Source organism: Vipera ursinii, assembly GCF_947247035.1.
Source record: "Vipera ursinii genome assembly, chromosome: 13".
Taxonomy (NCBI): domain Eukaryota; kingdom Metazoa; phylum Chordata; class Lepidosauria; order Squamata; family Viperidae; genus Vipera; species Vipera ursinii.
Window position 1 is genome coordinate 14,545,743 of NC_139526.1, and position 21,944 is coordinate 14,567,686.

Below are 21,944 nucleotides of genomic sequence, written 5' to 3' on the forward strand. Positions count from 1 at the left end.
GATTATATGTGGTCTTCTTCAACTTCTCCAAAGTTCAGTGGGATCAATGCTCTTCCTATCTTGCCAAAGTTCAAATGATTTTTTTTTTGGATTATGATTTTAAAATATTTATTTTTGTGGGATCGGATGGAAAAATGCACTGTCCATCCAAGAGCCTTGGTGGAGCAGTGGGCTAATGCCTCCTTAAGTAACACCAGCTGCCTGCAATTAGTGCAAGTTCGAGTCCCACCAGGCTCAAGGTTGACTCAGCCTTCCATCCTTCCGAGGTAGGTAAAATGAGGACCCAGATTGTTGAGGGCAATTAAGCTGACTTTGTAATAATGCCGCTTGGGGTGTGTGTGAAAGCCCTAACAAGCAGGCATATACATAGAATGAAGGCTACTGCTAAGCTTGTAAGCCGCCCTGAGTCTTCGGAGAAGGGCGGGATATAAATGGAATTAAAAAAAAAATCCCCATCACTTCAAATATTAAAAACACGTTTTTGGAAACGTTGGTAGGAAGACTGAGGAGGCAGAGAATAAAAATCTTGACATATTTTGATTTTCACATGACTGGCATAGTCTAAGATTAACATTTAATTACAAAATAGTTCGGGGGAAATGTAACCACCTTTAACCTGCACAATATGATCTTCTGATTCAAAGCTAAACATTAACTTTAACAATAATTTATCTCTCAAGTATTAAAACATCCCATGTTTTTTCATGTGCCTTTCTTTTGGGGAACTCACTTACTAATGAGGAGGCCTTTAAATCATCTGCACAGGTATATATTCTTTTTTTTAAAAAAAAAATAATCATATATAGTCTGAAAACATTGGCAAACTCCAGATTGAGAAGGATGGTGTTTTTTTAAAGTGAGCATCTGAGAGAGATTAATGTGGATTTGATCTAGATGTATGGGTTTAAGGGTGAAAATATGAAGTAATCCATCCAAATATGCATAGAACATCTGTCTTGTTGAAGAGGGCCACAAGGAAGGAGACCGAAATTGTGAGTTTAAGGGCTACATTTCCCAAGTATTTTGAGATTTAATGCATCATTTTTGCTCCATCCCAGCAGACGTAAGTTGAACTATACTTTAAAAAAAAATTATTTTCTCTAGAAAAGGACCTCTAACGTTAATTTTTGGATGGATTGACTACGTGCCACCAAGTACTGTAATTGTGGATTCTTAGCAACCTTCTAGACAGGTTGCTTCCCATCGTGATCTCCTCATCTGTTCTTTCAGCGATAAACTCATCCCCATTATATCTGAATCCATCCACCTTACTGCTGGTTATCCTCGTCTTCTATTTCCTTCCACTTCTCTCAAGTGCATCATTGCTCTAAAGTAAGAAGAACCTGGCCATTTGTGCCTCTGGGTTCTCTGATGAATATTTGTGTTTCAGGGTTTTGCTTTTTTTTAAAATCCCATTTATATCCCACCCTTCTCCGAAGACTCAGGGCGGCTTACAATTTAAAGCACAAATCAATGTGCTTAGCAATAGCCTTCATTCTATGTATATGCCTGCTTATTAGGGCTTTCACACACACACCCCAAGCGGCATTATTACAAAGTCAGCTTAATTGCCCCCAACAATCTGGGTCCTCATTTTACCTACCTCGGAAGGATGGAAGGCTGAGTCAACCTTGAGCCTGGTGGGATGCGAACCTGCTGTGAGGTCTTTGCTGCTCTCGGAGCTTGGTTGTTTTGTTTCAGACGTTTCATTACCCAACTAGGGAACATCATCAGTGCTAGAAGGGATTTGCGGTCAATTTACAGCATATTCTGATGGCTTGCCCGGTCAGCCTTGCTGGGAATAGTTTTGGAGGTACTTTGGTTAGGCTGTTTAGTGTTAGCTTGCTTGGTATGTCTGCAAGAAGGCAACCAAGCTCAGAGAGCACCAAGGACCCCTCATTTGTACGTCTTCTTGGCTGTCCATGGTAGTCTCAGGAGCCTTCTCCAACAGCAAAGTTCAAAAAGTATCAATACTTTTCCTAGCCTGTGTCTTCAAAGTCTTGTTGCTTTCATAGAATACCACAGGGAATACCACGGTTGGGCGAGTCTTATCCCTGTAGATGTAGACACGTTCCAACATTTTTCAGTAACTTCACGGCTATCAAGATCTAAAAGGTAAAGGTAAAGGTTCCCCCGCACAGGCGTGCTAGTCGTTTCCGACTCTAGGGGCCGGTGCTCATCTCCGTTTCAAAGCCGAAGAGCCAGCATTTGTCTGAGGATGTCTCCGTGGTCATGTGGCCAGCATGAATAGACACCAAAGGCGCACGGAACGCTGTTACCTTCCCACCGTAATGGTCCCTATTTTTCTACTTGCATTTTTACATGCTTTTGAACTGGTAGGTTGGCAGAAGCTGGGACGAGTAACAGGCGCTCACTCTGTTACGCGGCACTCGGGATTCGACCCGCCAAACTGCCGACCTTCTGATCGACAAGCTCAGCGTCTTAACCCACTGAGCCACTGCATCCCTTATCAAGATCTACCAAGGTCTTATCTAGGTCATCCCTATGATTATAGCCTAGGACCAAGGCTATAAAAATAAAATGTTGCTTGCCCATTAGGCAGCATGGAGCCTACCAGCTCGTTGGCTTCCTTCTTTATCTTTCATCACAACTAGCTCCCTCAACTTACTCCCTTTTTTTTAACTTTACCTAGACAGAGACATTACCCATGGCTGGTGCTATGAAGTTACTCTTCAGACTTCCTGGGCTCCGGTCTGCTAGCGTTCCTACGTTCCCGTGTGGATGTGGATTCAACATTCAGACCCCTCGTGGGTTTTCATCTCTGGCTGCCCCAGATACTGAGCCTCTAGACAGAGACGTGCCCGAATATTTTAATTTTGCCCGTGATGTTCTCGATAAATGGAGTCAAAGAGAAAAGGTAAGAGAGCATTACACTTCTTGAGAATTTCCCAAGAATTTAATTCTCTGGTAGTCTATAGAGAAAGGAATCAACTTTACAGGTGACTCTGGCAATTAATCTCGGTTAACTCAGGCTGTTAACTGAATCATTGCACGGGTAGCCCTTGACTAAAAGGTAAAGGTAAAGGTTCCCCCGCACATGCGTGCTAGTTGTTTCCAACTCTAGGGGCCGGTGCTCATCTCTGTTTCAAAGCCGAAGAGCCAGCGCTTGTCCAAGGACGTCTCCGTGGTCATGTGGCCGGCATGACTAGATGCCAAAGGCGCACGGAACACTGTTACCTTCCCACCGTAGTGGTCCCTATTTTTCTACTTGCATTTTTATGTGCTTTCGAACTGCTAGGTTGGCAGAAGCTGGGACGAGTAACAGGCACTCACTCTGTTACGCGGCACTCGGGATTCGACCCGCCAAACTGCCGACCTTCTGATCGACAAGCTCAGCGTCCTAACCCACTGAGCCACCACGTCCCAGCCCTTGACTTACAACCATTTATTTAGCAACCGTTTGAAATTACAGTGGCACCGAAAAAGGGATTTACGATGGTTTCTTGCACTTGCAATGTTGTAGCATCCCCATGGTTACATGATCAAGATTGGCATGCATTTACAACAGTGGTAGCAGCCCGGGGTCACGTGATCACCATTCGCAAGGGTCTACAACAGGGGTCTTCCAACTTGGCAACTTTAAGACTTGTGGACTTCAACTCCCAGAATTCCCCTGGTTGGGCTCCCTTGTAGCACTGATGCTGTTCCCTAGTTAGGCTCATGAAACATCTGCAAGAAAACAAGCCAGCTCAGAGAGCATGAAGGATCCCATAATCATTATTGTCCTCCTCCTCCTCCTCCTCCTCCTCCTCCTCCTCCTCCTCCTCCTCCTCCTCCTCTCCACAACCCCAACTCCCTTCTAGCACTGATGCTGTTCCCTAGTTAGGCTCATGAAACATCTGCAAGAAAACAAGCCAGCTCAAAGAGCACCAAGGGCCCCTCCTTTCAATCCTGAGCTACAGATATTCCCCTTTATTGATATCATTTCTTCTAAATTGTCTGCCAGGAAGGGAGGAGGCCTTCCAATCCAGCCCTCTGGTGGGTTAAAGAGAACGGTGAAGAGGTGCGATGGAGCTTTGAGGAGCTGAGCTACTTATCTAGGAAAGCTGCCCACGTGCTCTCGGAGGCCTGTAACCTGTGCAAGGGAGACCGACTCCTCATGATACTTCCAAGAGTGCCCGAGTGGTGGCTGATCAGCTTGGCTTGTATCCGAACAGGTCAGTCGAAAGACTGTTCATGCACCAACCATCTTGCAATAGTTTACGGAGAAGACCTTGGGAGACGGGGCAAAGAGAGGCTGCCTAGGAGAGCATGGTCAGCTACTAGCCTGAAGCTGCGCAACGGGAGGAGCAAAAAGCTCAAAAGAGACCCTAGTTTCCTGTGAAGGAGGCAAGGGGAAATTTACAAGATTGTGTTAACGTAGCTTTACGACAAAGCAGAACAAAAGGAGAATATTTGTCACTCAGGGTTGAAAGGAGGGATCCTCGGTGCTCTCTGAGCTCGGTGGCTTTCTTGCAGAACGCTTCATTGACAAACCAGACAAAGAAAACCACCAAGCTCAGAGAGCACCAAGGACCCTTGAAATTAAAATTAGCTCATCTGGTTTTTATTTCCTATCGGGTCGACGTAGTAAACCTGAGAAATAATAATAATAATAATAATTTTATTTATATACCGCCCTTCTCCCGAAGGACTCAGGGCGGTGAACAGGGCAAGAATAAAAAATACAAAATTACGAAAGTTAAAAAAGAATTAACTAAAGAATTTACTAAAAAAACAGTAAATACAAATATTAAAATAACAATAAAAAACCCCACCAATCTCCCATCAGGCCAGGCCGGCTTGTTCAAATAAGAATGTCTTTAGATCGTGATGGAAGGAGCGAAGATCGGGCGCCAGATATCGGGCGGCAGATAATGCAGGCCATTTCTCTCTCTTCCTTTTTTTTCTCAAAGTCCTTTGTTCTGCTTTGGCAGGTGTTGTCTTCATTCCAGCTACTATTCTCTTGACTGCTCCAGACATATTGTACAGACTCCAGCAATCCAAAGTCAGGGTTATTGTCGCCAGTGAAGCTATTGCACCCTTAGTAGACGCCGTGGGGTCTGAATGCAGCTGGCTGAAAACTCGGATCCTGGTTTCTAAGAGCAGCAAAAGGGAAGGTTGGCTGAACTTCCATGATCTACTACGGTGAGTATCCTTCCTGACGCTTCAAGGCCCAAGAGATATCATCCATAAATATCATATATCGATGATGAAAACCCTGGCATTTCTGCCAAGCAAAATCTAAACCCACGAGCTTTATATTGTACAGGTAGTTCTCAACTTACAACATTTCATTTAGTGATTGTTCGAAGTTGCAACAGCACTGGAAAAAAAGTGAGTTATGACCACTTTTGAGACTTACAACACTTGAAGGATCCTCATGGCCACAGGATCAAAATTCAGAGGCTTGGCAACTAGCATGTACGTATGCTGTTGTGCCAGCATCATGTGATCACTTTTTGTGGCCTTGACAAGCAAAGTCAATAGGGAAGCCACTTATCCGTGTTACTAACTTAACAACTGCAGTGTCGTAAGTCGAGGACCACTTGAATTTTGCTTTACAGCTGCCGAAGCATGACTTTGGGGTAACATCTGGCCTCTTGTTCAGAAGAACAAATGGGTGACACCCCACATGTGTCCCTTTCTACTATAATTTAGTATATGTTGCTTGGTCCTTCTGACCTTCCCTGTGTCAGAGTGTGCACAGTCTTATTGTGCTGAGATAACCCAGGAGTAAACACAGCAAACAGTGGTTTGTATTAAATGGTGGTTTATCTTAAGACTATCTACAATATCATACACCAGGAACAATATACATACCCGTGCTAATACAGCAGGATCCAACAAACCACAATTACAGCAGGAAATGGAAGAGAGAGAACACACCAGCAGAGCCTTCGCTGCTCTTAAAGAGACACAGACCCTGCTGAGTCATTCCCATCATTACATTACATCTTACATTAGAACAGCTGGTTAGCTGTTAAATCAATACTTGACACCCTGCTTCTGTTTTGCAGAGCTGCCTTTGACCAGCATCAACCCGTTCAGACGAAGAGCCTTGATCCAATGACCATCTACTTTACCAGTGGGACTATGGGCTACCCCAAAATGGTGCAACATTCCCACGGCAGTTTGGGGCTTGGGCTGGCCAGGGTTGCAAGGTACTTCTACATGCCTGCATTTGACCCTTCTCTACCTATTTCTTCATTGATTAATTGATTGATTACAGGTGGTCCTTGACTTATAACTATTCCTTGGTTCAAAGTTGCATTGGTTCAAAGTTACAACAGCCTCAAAAAAAAAAGTCGCTTCATACACTGTACTCGCACTTACGGCTGTCGTAGTACCAGCTCTGTGGCCACGTGGGCGCAATTTCGGCACTTTCAATCAGCTTGCATATAAGACCAGTTGTAGCATCCTGTGGTCACATGATCACAACTTTTGATATATATATTTTTTGCTGTCTCTACTATTCTGGACAATTTTCAATTGCAGCCTCCTGGTGACTCATTGCAGTGTCCTGATCTGTAAGATATTAGAAGATGGATCGCTGCAGGATTAGCTGCAGAGAGGACCAAAAAAAAATAATAATCTCATGCTCATTGGCTACAATCAGATGAAGCTACCTGACATCAACCTAAGCGAGTTGTGCTTCCTTTTTCTGGTTATTTGGCTATAACTTTTCATAGAATACAGCACAGATAATTTAACAAACTTTGTTGCATTACATTCTTGATTAAATTATCTTTCCATTGACATATAATTTTAGGGTACTACTTAAAAAAATGCGGTGTTATTAGCCATCAAACCTCGAAAATAAACTTTTCCCAAAAGGTTTCCACAATTTTGGCCACTACTGTAGCATGAGTCTTAATGTCATTGCCCAAATATCTCTTGGCTTCTTTATTAACAGAGAATGGCTGGGTCTGTCTTCTTCGGACATTATGTGGGGTTTCTCTGATCCTGGCTGGATAAAGTTTGCCATAGGATCTTTCTACTCTACTTGGAGCCAAGGATCCTGTATATTTCAACATGGCATGCTCCAGTTCAATCCCAAAGTAGTTCTGGAGGTAAGAACCCAGATGTTTTATTTGAAAGGTCCCATACGGACAGACGGTAATAATCCCCAAAGATGCAGACAACATCTGCATGATTCACCCTCCCAAATTTTCTGAAAAAGTTTACTGCTTTCTTCACTACAGTTCAAACTTGAGAATCAGTACCCACTCAATGGGTCATAGCTGTCCCAAAGCTATTAACTCCTTTATGTTTGTAGTTTATATATAGTTTTTTTTAAAAAAAAATCTTTTATGATTGTAAGACACCAGAATTACTTTGAGGTAAGATGGGCGGGCTATAAATTTTATAAACAAACCAACAAACCAACTGCACGCTAAGTATCTACGTTAGAGTTCTAGGGGGACCCTACAAGATTTGCTAATTTGTTTATGTATTACTCAGTTATATTTCTCAATGGCAATTGCCGAATCATACTCAGTGGTATTAAAAAAAATTGCTCCCTCTCCTTTATTCAGTCTCTTGTCAAGTACCCGGTGACAACTTTTTGTGGCACACCAACCATATTTCGGATGCTGCTCCAACACGATGTTAGCAGGTACAACTAATCTGCACGAAAAAGAACACCCTTCTACAGTGCTTTAACTCTTGTGTTATCTTGTATCACTTTTGGAAGATGTGAAGGACCAGGATGGGGACCAATTATTATTTTATTTTATTTTTATTTTTAATTCCATTTATATCCTGCCCTTCTCCGAAGACTCAGGGTGGCTTACAAGCTTAGCAGTAGCCTTCATTCTATGTATATGCCTGCTTATTAGGGCTTTCGCACACACACCCAAGCGGCATTATTACAAAGTCAGCTTAATTGCCCCCAACAATCTGGGTCCTCATTTTACCTACCTGGGAAGGGTGGAAGGCTGAGTCAACCTTGAGCCTGGTGGGACTCGAACCTGCACTAATTGCAGGCAGCTGGTGTTACTTAAGGAGGCATTAGCCCACTGCTCCACCAGAGAGGACGACCTCTATATGACTGGTGGACTTCAATTCCCAGAATTCATGAGCCAGCATGGCTAGTTCAGGAATTCTGCAATCCACAAGTCATAATATTTTATTAATTTTCCATTATTACAATTCATTAGTGCTTCATGAACAACGCTTGGTCTGACTTGTTTCACTTAGTCACAATACGTGTTAAGTTCTTACCCTCTGTCCCGTTTTTCCAGCCATTGATAAAATAAGTTTGTTAAGTGAATCGCTGCAGCTGTTAAATTAGGAACGCGGGTGTTAAGTGGATCTGGCTTCCCCACTGATTTTGCTTGTCAGAAGGACGTAAACGGGGATCCCGCGACACTGCGACCGTCATAAATACGAGTCAGTGGCCAAGCATCTGAATTTTGATCACACGCCCGTGAGGAGGCACAGTGGTGGGATTCAGCCGGTTCGCACCACTTCGGCACAACCGGTAGCTAGCTTTTTGGTTGCCCAGGCCCAGAATGGACTTCCAGAAGCGGCATCCCCCACAGAGAACCGGTGGTTCACCTATTTGAATCCCACCACTGGTCGTAAGTGTGAAAAATGGTCCTAGGTCTCTCTTTTCAGTGCCGTTGTACCTTCGAACGGCCGCTAAATGAACTGTTGTAAGAGAAGGACTAGCCAAGCGCTCCATTTTTTCATATTTTGGAGCCCATTGATCGCTTTGAGGACCCCTTCTTGAACAACACGGCTTTCTTCTCCTCTTTCTTCAGGTACAAGTTCAAGAGCCTGGAGTCCTGCTTGAGCGGTGGAGAACCAATCAGTCTGGAAGTGCTGCAAGAGTGGAAAGCACAGACCGGGTCCGATATCCGTGAAGGCTACGGGCAGACAGAAAGTGTACGTCTGCAACCCGTTGAGTCTTTTCTTTCTCTTTTTTAAATACAGATTGCCCTGGGGAAGCCCAGCTATGGGCTCCTTTCACTCCCTTGGCAGGAGCTGGAGTGAAGGACGGGTGCTCAACCTTGCCCCAAGGCAACTCTTGGGTCTCAAACATGGAGTTGGTAACGTCCTGACCAGCGGTCCATACGGCATCCAGTTTGGGTCACCACGATGTAAAAAAAAAGATGTTGAGACTCTAGAAAGAGTGCAGAGAAGAGCAACAAAGATGATCAGGGGGCTGGAGGCTAAAACATATAAGGAACGGTTGCTGGAATTGGGTCTGTCTAGTTTAATGAAGAGAAGGACCAGGGGAGACATGATAGCAGCATTCCAGTATCTCAGGGGCTGCCCCAAAGAGGAGGCAGTCAAGCTACTCTCCAAAGCCCCTGAAAGCAGGACAAGAAGCAACGGATGGAAACTAATCAAGGAGAGAAGCAACCTGGAACTAAGGAGAAACTTCCTGACAGTGAAAACAATTAACCAGTGGAACTCCTTGCCTCCAGAAGTGGTGAATTCTCCAACACTGGAAGTTTTTAAGAAGAGACTGGACAGCCATTTGCCTGAAATGGTATAGGGTTTCCTGCCTGAGCAGGGGGTTGGACTAGATGACCTCTAAGGTCCCTTTCAACATCATCATCATTATTATTGTTATTATTATTGTTGTTGTTATTAAAAGTATAACTTAATTGCACTCCTATCATTTGTCCTCACAGTCGATACTATGCAGCACCAGAAAAGGGATGAAAATTAAACCTGGATTCATTGGAAAGCCTCTTCCTGGCATCGATCTCCAGGTAAGTCCATTTTGTAATGGAGAGCGGCAATACAGGTCCTCCTCAGTGTACAACAGTTCGTTTACTGACCATCACAGTGACAAGGGCACTGAAAGAAAGGAGCTCGTGGCCATTTTTCACACAACCGCTGCAACATTCCCCATGCTCACACCATCAAAATTCAGACGCTCGACACCTGATTCATATTTATGACCGTTGCAGCGTTCTGGGGTGGGGGTGTCACGTGATCCCCTTTTGCGACCTTCTGACAAGCAAAGTCAAGGGGGAAGCCTAGATTCCCTTAACAACCATGTCACTAATTCGACCGCTGCAGTGATTTGCTTAACAGCTATGGCAATAAATGTGGTAAAATGGGGCAAAACTCACCAAATTTCTCACTTAACAACAGGCCCAACTGTGGTCGTAAGTCGAGAACTACCTTATCGTAAGGTGGAGAAATTCCTTGATATAGCATAACCCAGGGGTCTTCAAACTTGGCTCTTTTATGACTCGTGGACTTCAACTCCCAGAATTCCTGAGCCAGCCACGCTGAGGGGAAAGGGAGAGGTTTCCAAGCTGAGCCATGCCGGCTCAGGAATTCTGGGAGTTGAAGTCCATGAGTCATAAAAGAGCCAAGGTTACCTACCCCTGGCCTAGGTCGCTTTATGACTTGTGGACTTCAACTCCCAGAATTCCTGAGCCAGCCATGCTGAGGGGGAAGGGAGAGGTTTCCAAGCTGAGCCATGCTACCTCAGGAATTCTGGGAGTTGAAGTCCACAAGTCATGAAGGGGCCATAGGTCCCCCATGCTGGCTCAGGAATTCTGGGAGTTGAAGTCCATGAGTCATAAAAGAGCCAAGGTTGCCTACCCAGGTCTACTAAGATTTGTGGACTTCAATTCCCATAATTCCTGAGCCAGCCACACTGAGGGGAAAGGGAGAGGTTTCCAAGCTGAGCCATGCCGGCTCAGGAATTCTGGGAGTTGAAGTCCATGAGTCATAAAAGAGCCAAGGTTGCCTACCCCTGGGCCATAACCCAATACCCTGAGAATTATACATTACAATTAGTCTGCTAGCCAAAAAGGTCCTATCAAAAAAAAAAGTCCAAAGGGAAGCCTGAATGGCTATTGATAGATTCCCTTTCTTTGTAGATCATCGATGAAAAAGCCAATCGCCTTCCCCCAGGAGAAGAAGGAGACATCGCCATAAAGATCAAGCCGCAAAGGCCCTTGGGTCTTTTCAGTGCTTATGTGGTAAGGAAGGAAGCCCTCAAACAACTGAGCAAATTCCAAGAGGTTATCTCAGAGGAGACAGCATGAGCCATTGTCCCTCAGCCCGAGTGAGAAGCTATAGAAATGATCCGGGGTGAAGCTTCAAATGAAGCTTCTGCCCTTCTCTATTCCCCAACATGCCCAGTTCGTATTGGGCAAAACAGTGATCTCGTGCTGAGTAGAGGGAGATGTCATTGGATAATTGCTGACCAGTGGATGACAAGTGGGGTGGGAAAGAGTTTTGAACTGAGATGATTTGAGAATGTTCTGGGTTGGGGTGCTGTGGGTCTCGGCAAGCTGAAATATGAGGCTAGGGCCCAGGCAGAAACTGTGGGGTTTCCACACTAATGATGAGATGAGATGAGATGATAAGATGATGATATGATGATAAGATAAGATAAGATAAGATAAGATAAGATAAGATAAGATAAGATAAGATAAGATAAGATAAGATAAGATAAGATATGTTAAGATAAGATAAGATAAGATAAGATGATAAGATAAGATAAGATAAGATAAGATAAGATGATGATAAGATGATGATAAGATAAGATAAGATAAGATAAGATAAGATAAGATAAGATAAGATAAGATAAGATAAGATGTGAGGTGAGGTGAGATGAGGCGAGGTGAGACGAGACGGGACAGGACAGGACAGGACAGGACAGGACAGGATAGGATAGGATAGGATAGGATAAGATATGCTTTATTGTCATTTTTTACTGTGGGTACAACGGCACATCTCAGAAATGAAATTTAGTTACCCGCTCTCAAAGTGAACACATACACGACACACACCTAAACATACTATGTACAAGATATGTATAGGCCCACACCCCTATATATACATAACAAATACATATTATACACTGTTCATCTTTAGTATATAACGGGAGGAGGAAGCTTCTTATAACGGGAGGAGGAGTTCAAGATGGATGAATGGATCACATTCACAAGTGTGGACTCCCTCAGTGTTGCAACCACCCAGCAAAGAATGTCCAGGTGTAGATTGCCTGTTTGTTTTCCCTTAGGACGATCCTGAAAAAACCAGAGCTACTGAACGTGGGGATTACTACCTCACTGGAGACCGAGGACTCATGGATGAAGAGGGATACGTCCAGTTCATCGCAAGAGCAGATGACGTTATCTTGACTTCTGGGTAAGATCTTAGATGTTTGCTAGGGCTTTGCAAGATATCTGAGATGCTTAACAACAACAATGGCAATGCAAAATCCAAGATGCATTTTTAATTTTTTAATTTAAATTTTAATTCCATTTATATCCCGCCCTTCTCCGAAGACTCAGGGCGGCTTACAAGCTGCAGCCTAAAGAGCCTCCCTTGATTTATGGTGTTTTCCTATTTAGATACCGCATTGGTCCTTTTGAAGTGGAGCACGCTTTGATGAAGCATCCTGCAGTAGCTGAAGCAGCTGTTGTTAGCAGCCCAGATCCCATCAGAGGAGAGGTGAGGTGGCCATAATGCTGTGTATTAGGTCCTCAGAGTCGGGAACCCAACACGATCACCCTAGGTCACCCAATTGCTGAGCATCCCTCATCACCCCTATGTGCCTTCTCATCTGAGGCCATAGTGTCCCATAATCTGTGATTTCACATCTCGTGATCACTCTTCCTTAGCTTCTCTAGGAAAGGCTTCAGAAAGGGCAATTTTTATTCCCTAGTCCACATTATGAAGGAGTAGAGATGTTCTCTCATAAAGGCTTGAGTGAGCGCAGGAAGCTATGAAGCAACATCATTTTAATGAAACTTTAATGAAAAGAAGGTCTAGCAGTGGCGTGATAGCAATGTTCCAATATCTCAGGGGCTGCCCCAAAGAAGAGGGAGTCAAGCTCTTCTCCAAAGCAGTTGAAGGCAGGACAAGAAACAACGGATGGGAACTAATCAAGGAGAGAAGCAACCTAGAACTAAGGAGAAATTTCCTGACAGGGAGAACAATTAACCAGTGGAACAAATTGCCTCCAGAAGTGGTGAATGTTCCAACACTGGAAGTTCTTAAGACAACCATTTGTCTGAAATGGTATAGGGTTTCCTGCCCAAGCAGAGAGTTGGACTAGAAGACCTCCAAGGTCCCTTCCAATTCTGTAATTCTATTCTATCTATTCTAACAGCTCTCTCCTTCAGTACTATTTCAGTCTTAGGGGAACTCTCCAGGGTCCTGAAAATGGCCAAACCCTGAGCTATTATCTCTTCTGCCCTAATTATTTATTTTTTATTTATTTTAATTCCATTTATATCCCGCCCTTCTCCGAAGACTCAGGGCGGCTTACAAGCTTAACAGTAGCCTTCATTCTATGTATATGCCTGCTTATTAGGGCTTTCACACACACCCAAGCGGCATTATTACAAAGTCAGCTTAAATGCCCCCAACAATCTGGGTCCTCATTTTACCTACCTCGGAAGGATGGAAGGCTGAGTCAACCTTGACTCAGTCTTAACCAGTCTTTCATTGATTTCATCGACTTCTGTTTCACATTTTAAAAAATCACAATACGACGAAATCTCGTTCCGTTTGTGCAAGAAGAGCATACCATAGTTCCTAAGCACAGTATGGAAGAAAGGAAAGTTTATTCTATTCTTCTGTTATTCACCATATTAGCCATGGTTCAGTGCATTAGGCACATTGTGCCAGCTTGCACACAACGTGCTAAATCTTAATGTGATAATCTTTTAGTCTGATCTCCCTTCCTTGCTGGGTGAAGGCAGCAGCCAGAGACATCTGGAAGACACCAGAAGAAAACTAATGAAGGTCACGCTAAGCAAGATCGACTCATAGTCCCAATCAGTAGACAGTCAGTAGACAACAACACTCAATATTCCAGGGAACAAATGGAAGTTTAATTGTCATTATGGTGGCTCAGTGGGTTAGGACACTGAGCTTGTCGATCAGAAGGTCGGCAGTTTGGCGGGTCGAATCCCGAGTGCTGCGTAACAGAGTGAGCGCCTGTTACTCGTCCCAGCTTCTGCCAACCTAGCAGTTCGAAAGCACGTAAAAATGCAAGGAGAAAAATAGGGACCACTGCGGTGGGAAGCTAACAGCGTTCCGTGCGCCTTTGGCATCTAGTCATGCTGGCCACATGACCACGGAGACGTCCTCGGACAAGCGCTGGCTCTTCCACTTTGAAACGGAGATGAGCACCGGCCCCTAGAGTCAGAAACGACTAGCACGCGTGTGCGGGGGAGCCTTTACCTTTACCTTTACCTTATGGTTAGTCACACAGCCAGATGTTTAGATTGGATTTGGCATTTTTATCTATACACTGAGTCCTTCCTAAAGACCTGGGATAAGCAAATTGATGATGTTAAAGACATTGGAGGTAGACTGTTCCTTATAAAGCTGCCTTTTGCAATTGACTGACGGCAATATTGTCAATACTGATGGTGTTCAAGCAGCGGTCTCATTTTGGGGAGGACTGCACCCAAGGCAACTATTGCTATTGGTATTATCATCATTATTACCACTAACATTATTATCAAGCATTTCTGCTATAGTACTAGAAAGCTAACTTTGCACAAAGTCACGCTCACTCTTCTTCTTTTACGCTGACTTGGCTGTAGGTGGTAAAAGCTTTTATCATCCTAACTCCTGCCTACCAATCGCAAGACAGGGAGACATTAACTGTGGAGCTGCAAGGACACGTGAAGAAAATTACAGCTCCATATAAGTATCCCAGAAAGGTGAGTCCTTGCCACAACAGGCGATTCGGGTCTTGTTGGGATTGAACCATTGGTAGGACCTTGAAGGTGGCTGAAGTGCCACGGTCTCTAAGGGCCATCCAGAGGCTACAGCCTGAGTGGCTGTGCTAACTCCTTCCGTTGGCAAAAAAATAGGTGGATGCTTTGGATCGCAGGTCCCCAACCCTCAGGCCGTGGACCGGCCCCGGCCCGTGGTAAGCCAGCAACCGGTCCGCGGAAACAAGCAAAGCCCCATCTGGGATGCAGGCAGTACATGAAACCACGCTCCCTCCGATCCACGGAAAAACGTCTCTCCACGTAACTGGTCCCTGGTGGCCAAAAGGTTGGGGACCTCTGCTTTAGGTGCAATAAAAACCAGAGTGAACACTTTGCACTTTTCAGCCCTCAACTTATGGCCACAATTGAGTCCAGGAATTCTATTGCTAAGCGAAATTGCTTTTAAGTGAGTTTTGCCCCGTTTTACAACCTGGTTAAGCGAATCGCTGCAATGGTCGCAAAAGCGGATCGCCTGACCTTGGGACACTGCGACCGTCATAAATGCGAGCCAGTTGTCAGGCATCCGAATTTTGATCACATGACCCTGAGGATGTTGCAGCGGCCGTTAAGAGTGAAAAACCATCCTAAGTCATTTTTTTTCCAGCGCTGTTATAACTTCAAATGGCCACTAAATGAATGGTTGCAATCCAAGGAGTCCCTGTAGTGGCATAAAGAGGATTGTCTACCCAAATTAGTCAAGCTTCGCGGTGCGCTTTTGCTCTTAAATGATTCGGCAAAGCTAAACTTAAGTGACACCAACGCTTGGTGTAAAGCTATGCGCAATCGGAAGGATTGGCATCCTGGTGTCTCTACAGCTACACAGGTAGAAATTCAGCAAGTGATGCTTCTCTGACAATGGAAGAAGGACCTCCACACCCATTTCGTTGTAATGGGGGGGGAGGGAGAGGAGGAGGAGGAGGAGGAGGAGGAGGAGGAGGAGGAGGAGGAGGAGGACTGTGGAGTCCTTGATGCTCTCTGAGCTTGGTAGTTTGCATGCAGACATTTCATGACCCAGCTAGGTAATATCAGTGCTAGAAGGGAGGAGGAGGAGGAGGAGGAGAAGGAGGAGGCACCAATGATCAGATAACAGACAGCTGTGTCCACAGAAAGAATGGGGTGTGGCAAACATCTCAAAAGTTTCGTAGACTATAAAGGCGAGAGAGAAGTACCTGCAAGGTTTTGTTAATGCAACCTTAAACGTAGGTAATGCTAATACTCCTGGTTTTCTTGTCAAGACCGTCTCAAAGGGTTGACAGTCTCCTCCTTCTCTCTCTCTCTCTCTCTCTCTCTCTCTCTCTCTCTCTCTCTCTCTCTCTCTCTCTCTCTCTCTCTCTCTCTCTCTCTCTCTCTGCAACGCATTCTGTGTTCATTAGATCGAGTTTGTTCAAGACCTGCCCAAGACCATTTCTGGAAAAATCCAAAAGAGGCTGCTGAGAAATAAAGAATGGGAGAAAGCCTAATGCACTCCAGAGCTAATAGTGGACTCAGGGATGGTTTTTTTTGTTTTTTTGTAGTTTTAGGATGTTGCCAAAGTCAGTGGTGAGGTGGGCGGTCAGCTGGCTGACTTTGGACCTGTCCCTCTCTCTCTCAACCCAACCTACCTCACAGGGTTGTTGTTGTGGTGGTGGGGACACTAGGAGAAGGACCTTGTGTTGGCTATGTTCTCTGCCTTTACTTATTTGTAAAGATAAGAGCCTTGGTGGAGCAGTGGGCTAATGCCTCCTTAAGGAACACCAGCTGCCTGCCATTAGTGCAGGTTCGAGTCCCACCAGGCTCAAGGTTGACTCAGCCTTCCATCCTTCCCAGGTAGGTAAAATGAGGACCCAGATTGTTGGGGGCAATTAAGCTGACTTTGTAATAATGCCGCTTGGGGTGTGTGTGTGAAAGCCCTAATAAGCAGGCATATACATAGAATGAAGGCTACTGCTAAGCTTGTAAGCCGCCCTGAGTCTTCGGAGAAGGGCGGGATATAAATGGAATTAAATAAATAAATAATAAAGGCAGGATGCAAATAAATAAATATTTGATAAATGAATAGACACGTGGACCAGGCAACCCAACCCCAAATCTCTTTCTTTTGCAATCCTCAACCCACCCGCCCCCACCCAGAAATTACAACATCAGAGGAAGAAGAAAGAAGAGCTTAATTATTGGACGCATGCAAGGCAGAAGCTCGGTCCCAAAGAAATAAACCCTGTTAGGGCTTAGCAAAGAGAGCACGATTCACACACAATACTAGGTCCTTCAATATGCCAGTTCTTACTTTGTCGATCACGTTTTAGCTTAATCTAACAGTTTGCCCTAAAGTGTGAATCCAGCAACCTCAACTTTACACGCCAAGGCAAAATGGTAGATGAGGCTCATTGAAAGTAACAGTGAACAGAATAACAGAGTTGGGAGGGACCTTGGAGATCTTCTAGTCCAACCGCCTGCTCAAGCAGGAAACCCTATACCATCTCAACCAATGGTTTTCCCATGAGAAAAATAAAATACATCGGCCTGGAACGTGGGATATTAAATTTCTCAGGAAGCTGCTCCAAGGCCTACAATAGTTTACTTTTCTGTCTCCGCATAAGCCAACGGAGATTGCGTTTTCCGCGCAAATGTTTTTCACTCTATCGTTCCCTAAAATGAAGAGCACACAATTTTCCCACGGAAGGGAATTTTGCCCCCATTGGAGATCTGGCTTATGTTTCTCCGCAGGTAACACATTTGGTGGAGCATATCCCTGCATGTGGGAAAGTGATTCCATTACAAAGCAGTCTGTTACGTTTTAGAAATAATAATAATAATAATAATAATAATAATAATAATAATAATAATAATAATAATAATTCCCCAAGGGAACCACACCAAGCATTGTCCCATAGGTGGATTTTAAATACCTGAATAATCTCGGGCTTGGAAGGGAAGAATAGCTTGCGTCTCCAATGGCTAAGCAGTTAATTGCTGCTGAGAAAGAACAGAAAATTGCCACGTCTTTGCACCTGGGGAAAAGATTCTAATGTTCAGTGCAGAGAGAAAGGCCCCAGGCTTCTTTCTGTACGTTCTCTGAAATACAGATAGAGTCTTCTGACTTATGGCCACAATGGTGAGCAGAAATTAGGTTGCTGAGCCAGGCTGTCGTTGAAATTTTACAGCCATTTTTACGGTGGTCGTTAAGCCTAAGTCGAGGGCTTATGTATGGCCACAGCTGAGGTTTAGAGAAATTAAGTGACGCTAAGGATCCATCACATGACCAGACCTGATTTGGCAACCATTTTTACTGCCGTTCTTAAGCAGATCAGGCAATTGTTAAGTGAACCCTGCAGCTCTTAAGCGAATCCGGCTTCCCCCGTCGATTTTGCCTGTCGGAATCTGGCTGGGAAGTTGCACATCAGGATCGCAAGACCACAGGACGCGGCCACCATCAGAAATATGAGCCGGTTGGCAAGTGCCCAAATCGCAACCACATGATGCAGGGGTGTTTGTATCATTCTAACTTTGGGAACAGGTCATAAGTCCCTTTTTCGTCTCCACTGTAACTCCGAACTGCCATTAAACAAATGGTTGACAGTCAAGGACCGCCTGCAGACATGCAGTTGTTAAGCTAGTAACACGGACGTTAAGCGAATATGGCTTCCCCCCCATTGACTTTGCTTGTCGGAAAGTCACAAAAGGTGGACCACGTGACCCCAGGACACTGCAACCGTCATAAATACGAGTCGGTTGCCAAGCGTCCAAATTTCAATCACGTGACCACGGGGACGCTGCAACGATCATAAGTGTGAAGATCGGTCATAGCATGTCACCTTTTTTAGTGCCGTTGTAACTTGGAACGGGTCACTAAATGAACTCTTGTAAGCCGAGGACTAGCTGTACCAATGAACTGATGCTCTCCCTGTCTCCAGGCTGAAGCATCTGAAAACCTCTCCTAAAACCCTGCAAACTCTTTTGTTAAAGCACAGGTGTGACTTTGCAGATTTGCTTTCTGGATCTTGGTTGCCGCGATGCGCTTAGTTTATATATTTATTTTATTTATTTATTTTAATTCCATTTATATCCCGCCCTTCTCTGAAGACTCAGGGCGGCTTACAAGCTTAGCAGTAGTCTTCATTCTATGTATATGCCTGCTTATTAGGGCTTTCGCCCCCCCCCCCAAGCGGCATTATTACAAAGTCAGCTTAATTGCCCCCAACAATCTGGGTCCTCATTTTACCTACCTCGGAAGGATGGAAGGCTGAGTCAACCTTGAGCCTGGTGGGACTCGAACCTGCACTAATTGCAGGCAGCTGGTGTTACTTAAGGAGGCATTAGCCCACTGCTCCACCAAGGTTCTAGTTCTTCGGCCACAGCCGAATCTGGAGAAAAAAACAGTGAGAGGCTCATCATAAAAGGAAAACCTATTCTGAAGACCCAATACTGTAATAACAAGAGGCTACTGTAATAAGAAGAGGCGACGTAATTGCTTGAAGACACTGTTCAGCCAGCGTGTGTGTGTGTTTCTACGCTGCGCAAAATAGGAGCAAAAAAAAAAGGTGGGGGAGAAGAACAAGACATCACTTGCTAAAGACCAATTTTGTTGCAATGAGTCCCCTCTAATGAGTTCCCCAGCGTGCCTGCCAGTTTGCATCACACTTAATTGTGCTCTTTCCTACTGAGGCTGCTTTAGAAACACACCAACACAAAGCAGATATCAGCTGTCGCTTTGCAGCCTGTTGAGATCCAATTATTTCTCCACCGGACACTGTTGATGGCAGGGAATAGCTAAATTCAAATTAGGGGTCATCTGCTATCCTCATGTTTAGCTTCAGCTTTTCCCCCAGGTCCCTCAAGACAAAGCCCGTGCGCCATCAAATCCAATGAACTTCAGCAAGACTCTGATGTTACGAACATGTCCTTGTTCCTTCTTAGCTTATCCACAGAAAAGGGATCTCTCATCTTTAAGAATTTCTGGGCACCTCTGAAATTTGAGAGCACATCAAAAGGAAGTGAGGCTGCCCACAAAATCAATTTGCTGAGAAGTCTTTAGAAGCCAAAGTAATGATTCGTCCTTTCCTCCACTTTCTCAAGATAGTCTCCATTACATCTAACTTTCTCTTCCTTCTTTTCCTGGGCACATTATTTCCAGATCAAGTGTTGAGTTGCAGATACCCACCATTTTTTATGTACTAAGGGTGCCTCCGAGATCTACGTGGAAGTTAGAAGTAGTTGTGAAGCAATGGTTTTACTAGATGACCATCAATTTTCTTCCCTCATATATGATATTTTAAACATTAGGATCCGGTAGGACTTGCCGCTTCATGGACTTCAAGAGAAACTCTGAAATATCTTGGGTATTGAGCAAGTTTTTTTTTAAAAAAAAATCCTTTAACCCCAGTTTAAAACTGGCTTCAGCTGAGAGATCTAGCTATCTTTCCCGGATATTTTGCATAGTCCCAACAAAATATTCTACAATCAACCTGGATTGCAGAGTGTCCCTGTTTGGCTTGGTATCCAGTTTCCTAAAACGGGCTCCTGTCTGGCTTTGTTAAGTTGGCTGGCGAGAAAATTGTCAGCCATCCCAACTTGGTCAGTTAGGAAAGAAAGACTCCTGGCCCATGATTAGCGTTACTCATCCCAGCTTCTGCCAACCTAGCAGTTCGAAAGCACGTAAAAATGCAAGTAGAAAAATAGGGACCACTGCGGTGGGAAAGTAACAGCGTTCCGTGCGCCTTTGGCATCTAGTCGTGCCGGCCACATGACCACGGAGACGTCCTCGGACAAGTGCTGGCTCTTCGGCTTTGAAACGGAGATGAGCACCGGCCTCTAGAGTCGGAAACGACTAGCACGCATGTGCGGGGGAACCTTTACCTTTACCTTTTATACTTTACTAAAGCCGTAGCGGTTACAGAAGAGAACAGAGCTGGATCTGAGAGGTTCACGCGCAAAAGATACAAAAAACTTTCCCTTGTTCCTGGACAGCCCCCCACCCCACCCCCCCATTTAGCAGTCAATGTCCAATGTTAACACCTGTTAACAAATTGTTTGGGAAACAGTCCCTGTCTTTACACTCGCCGGCTCCACAATCTTTTGGCGAGACCTTTCGGTGTGACCTTTTGGTGTGCTTGGTTTTGTTCCTTCTGAGTCCCCTCCCTGTGTCCCTAACCCCCACTACTACTCCCCCCCCACCTTTAGTGTTGTCAGCTGTCAGCTTGTGTTCTGTAGCTTAGCACAGGGGTCCCCAACTCCTGGGCTGTGGACCGGTAGCAGGCTGCAGCCTGTCAGCAACCGGTCCGCACAAACAAGCAAAGCCCCATCCGTGAGATGCAGGCAACACACAAAACCACGCATCCTCCGGTCTGTGGAAAAACCTCTCTCCACGGAAGTGGTCCCTGGTGTGGCCAAAAGGTTTGGGACTTCTGGTTTAGCAGAACGGCAGCCATGAGAAAAAAAAAATTCTTGTTCGTTGAAAAAAACCACCCTCAAATCTCTGTAAAGACTCTTTTTAGAGCTTTATTAGATGTTTGTCCTTCCATCCGTAGAAAAAGAATACATTACCATCGTTTTTTTTTTACTGTGGCTTTTCCATTTAAACACACACACACACACACACACACACACACAAATATCCGGGAATGCTGTTGGGTTTGCAAACAATGCCAATAGATGGCCAAGCTGTTGAATCTTATTCCTTACCGTCATTGTCAAAACCACTACTCTTTATCTAAATAAATAAGGAAATTGGTCGCTCTTATGGCTAAAGCCAACAGAATCGCAGAGTTGGAAGGGACCTTGGAGGTCTTCTAGTCCAACCCCCTGCTCAGGCAGGAAGCCCTAGAGTACCATAGCTGTCCAATCTCTTCTTTACAATCTCCAGGGTTGGAGCACCCACAACCTCCGGAGGCAAGAAGGAGGTTTGTGAAATGTTTCCCCCCCCCCACCATGCCCATCCGTCTTGGAGAGATTACATGACTTGTCACCTGCTCAGAGTTAATCCTGAAGAAACGATAGCCTTCTCTTCTCCTTTTCACTGTTTTGCCTTTTTTTTTTTTTTAAAAAAAAAGGGGGGGCCTGTAATCGGAGAAATAAAAAAAACACTGTTCCCACGAAGGAGTAATTGTTTCCATTGAAAACCACCTACTTCATAACGACAAATCTTCTGGGCTTTTGCAAGCCTGATTGCAAAAGAGAAAGCGAGGAGGTGACATTTCCATCCACCTGTAAAAGCTTCTGAAAGGCAAACTAAACGAAACTTAAACA

General features: G+C 44.7%; 1 protein-coding gene across 1 annotated transcript in view; it reads left to right on the forward strand.

The window, feature by feature from the left end:
• Positions 1 to 2,668: 2,668 nt before the first annotated feature.
• Positions 2,669 to 21,944, forward strand: part of LOC310646143 (acyl-coenzyme A synthetase ACSM4, mitochondrial-like) — a gene marked incomplete at its 5' end in the record, with an annotated part of 58,644 nt that continues 39,368 nt past the window's right edge. Inside the window, 12 exons of the mRNA XM_083372394.1 lie at positions 2,669 to 2,878; positions 3,968 to 4,178; positions 4,938 to 5,148; positions 6,021 to 6,164; positions 6,917 to 7,073; positions 7,539 to 7,618; positions 8,769 to 8,892; positions 9,648 to 9,728; positions 10,857 to 10,958; positions 12,008 to 12,135; positions 12,342 to 12,441; positions 14,550 to 14,669. Of these exons, the coding sequence (XP_083228520.1) occupies positions 2,669 to 2,878; positions 3,968 to 4,178; positions 4,938 to 5,148; positions 6,021 to 6,164; positions 6,917 to 7,073; positions 7,539 to 7,618; positions 8,769 to 8,892; positions 9,648 to 9,728; positions 10,857 to 10,958; positions 12,008 to 12,135; positions 12,342 to 12,441; positions 14,550 to 14,669 (1,668 nt within the window). The remainder of the gene's footprint in view (positions 2,879 to 3,967; positions 4,179 to 4,937; positions 5,149 to 6,020; positions 6,165 to 6,916; positions 7,074 to 7,538; positions 7,619 to 8,768; positions 8,893 to 9,647; positions 9,729 to 10,856; positions 10,959 to 12,007; positions 12,136 to 12,341; positions 12,442 to 14,549; positions 14,670 to 21,944) is intronic.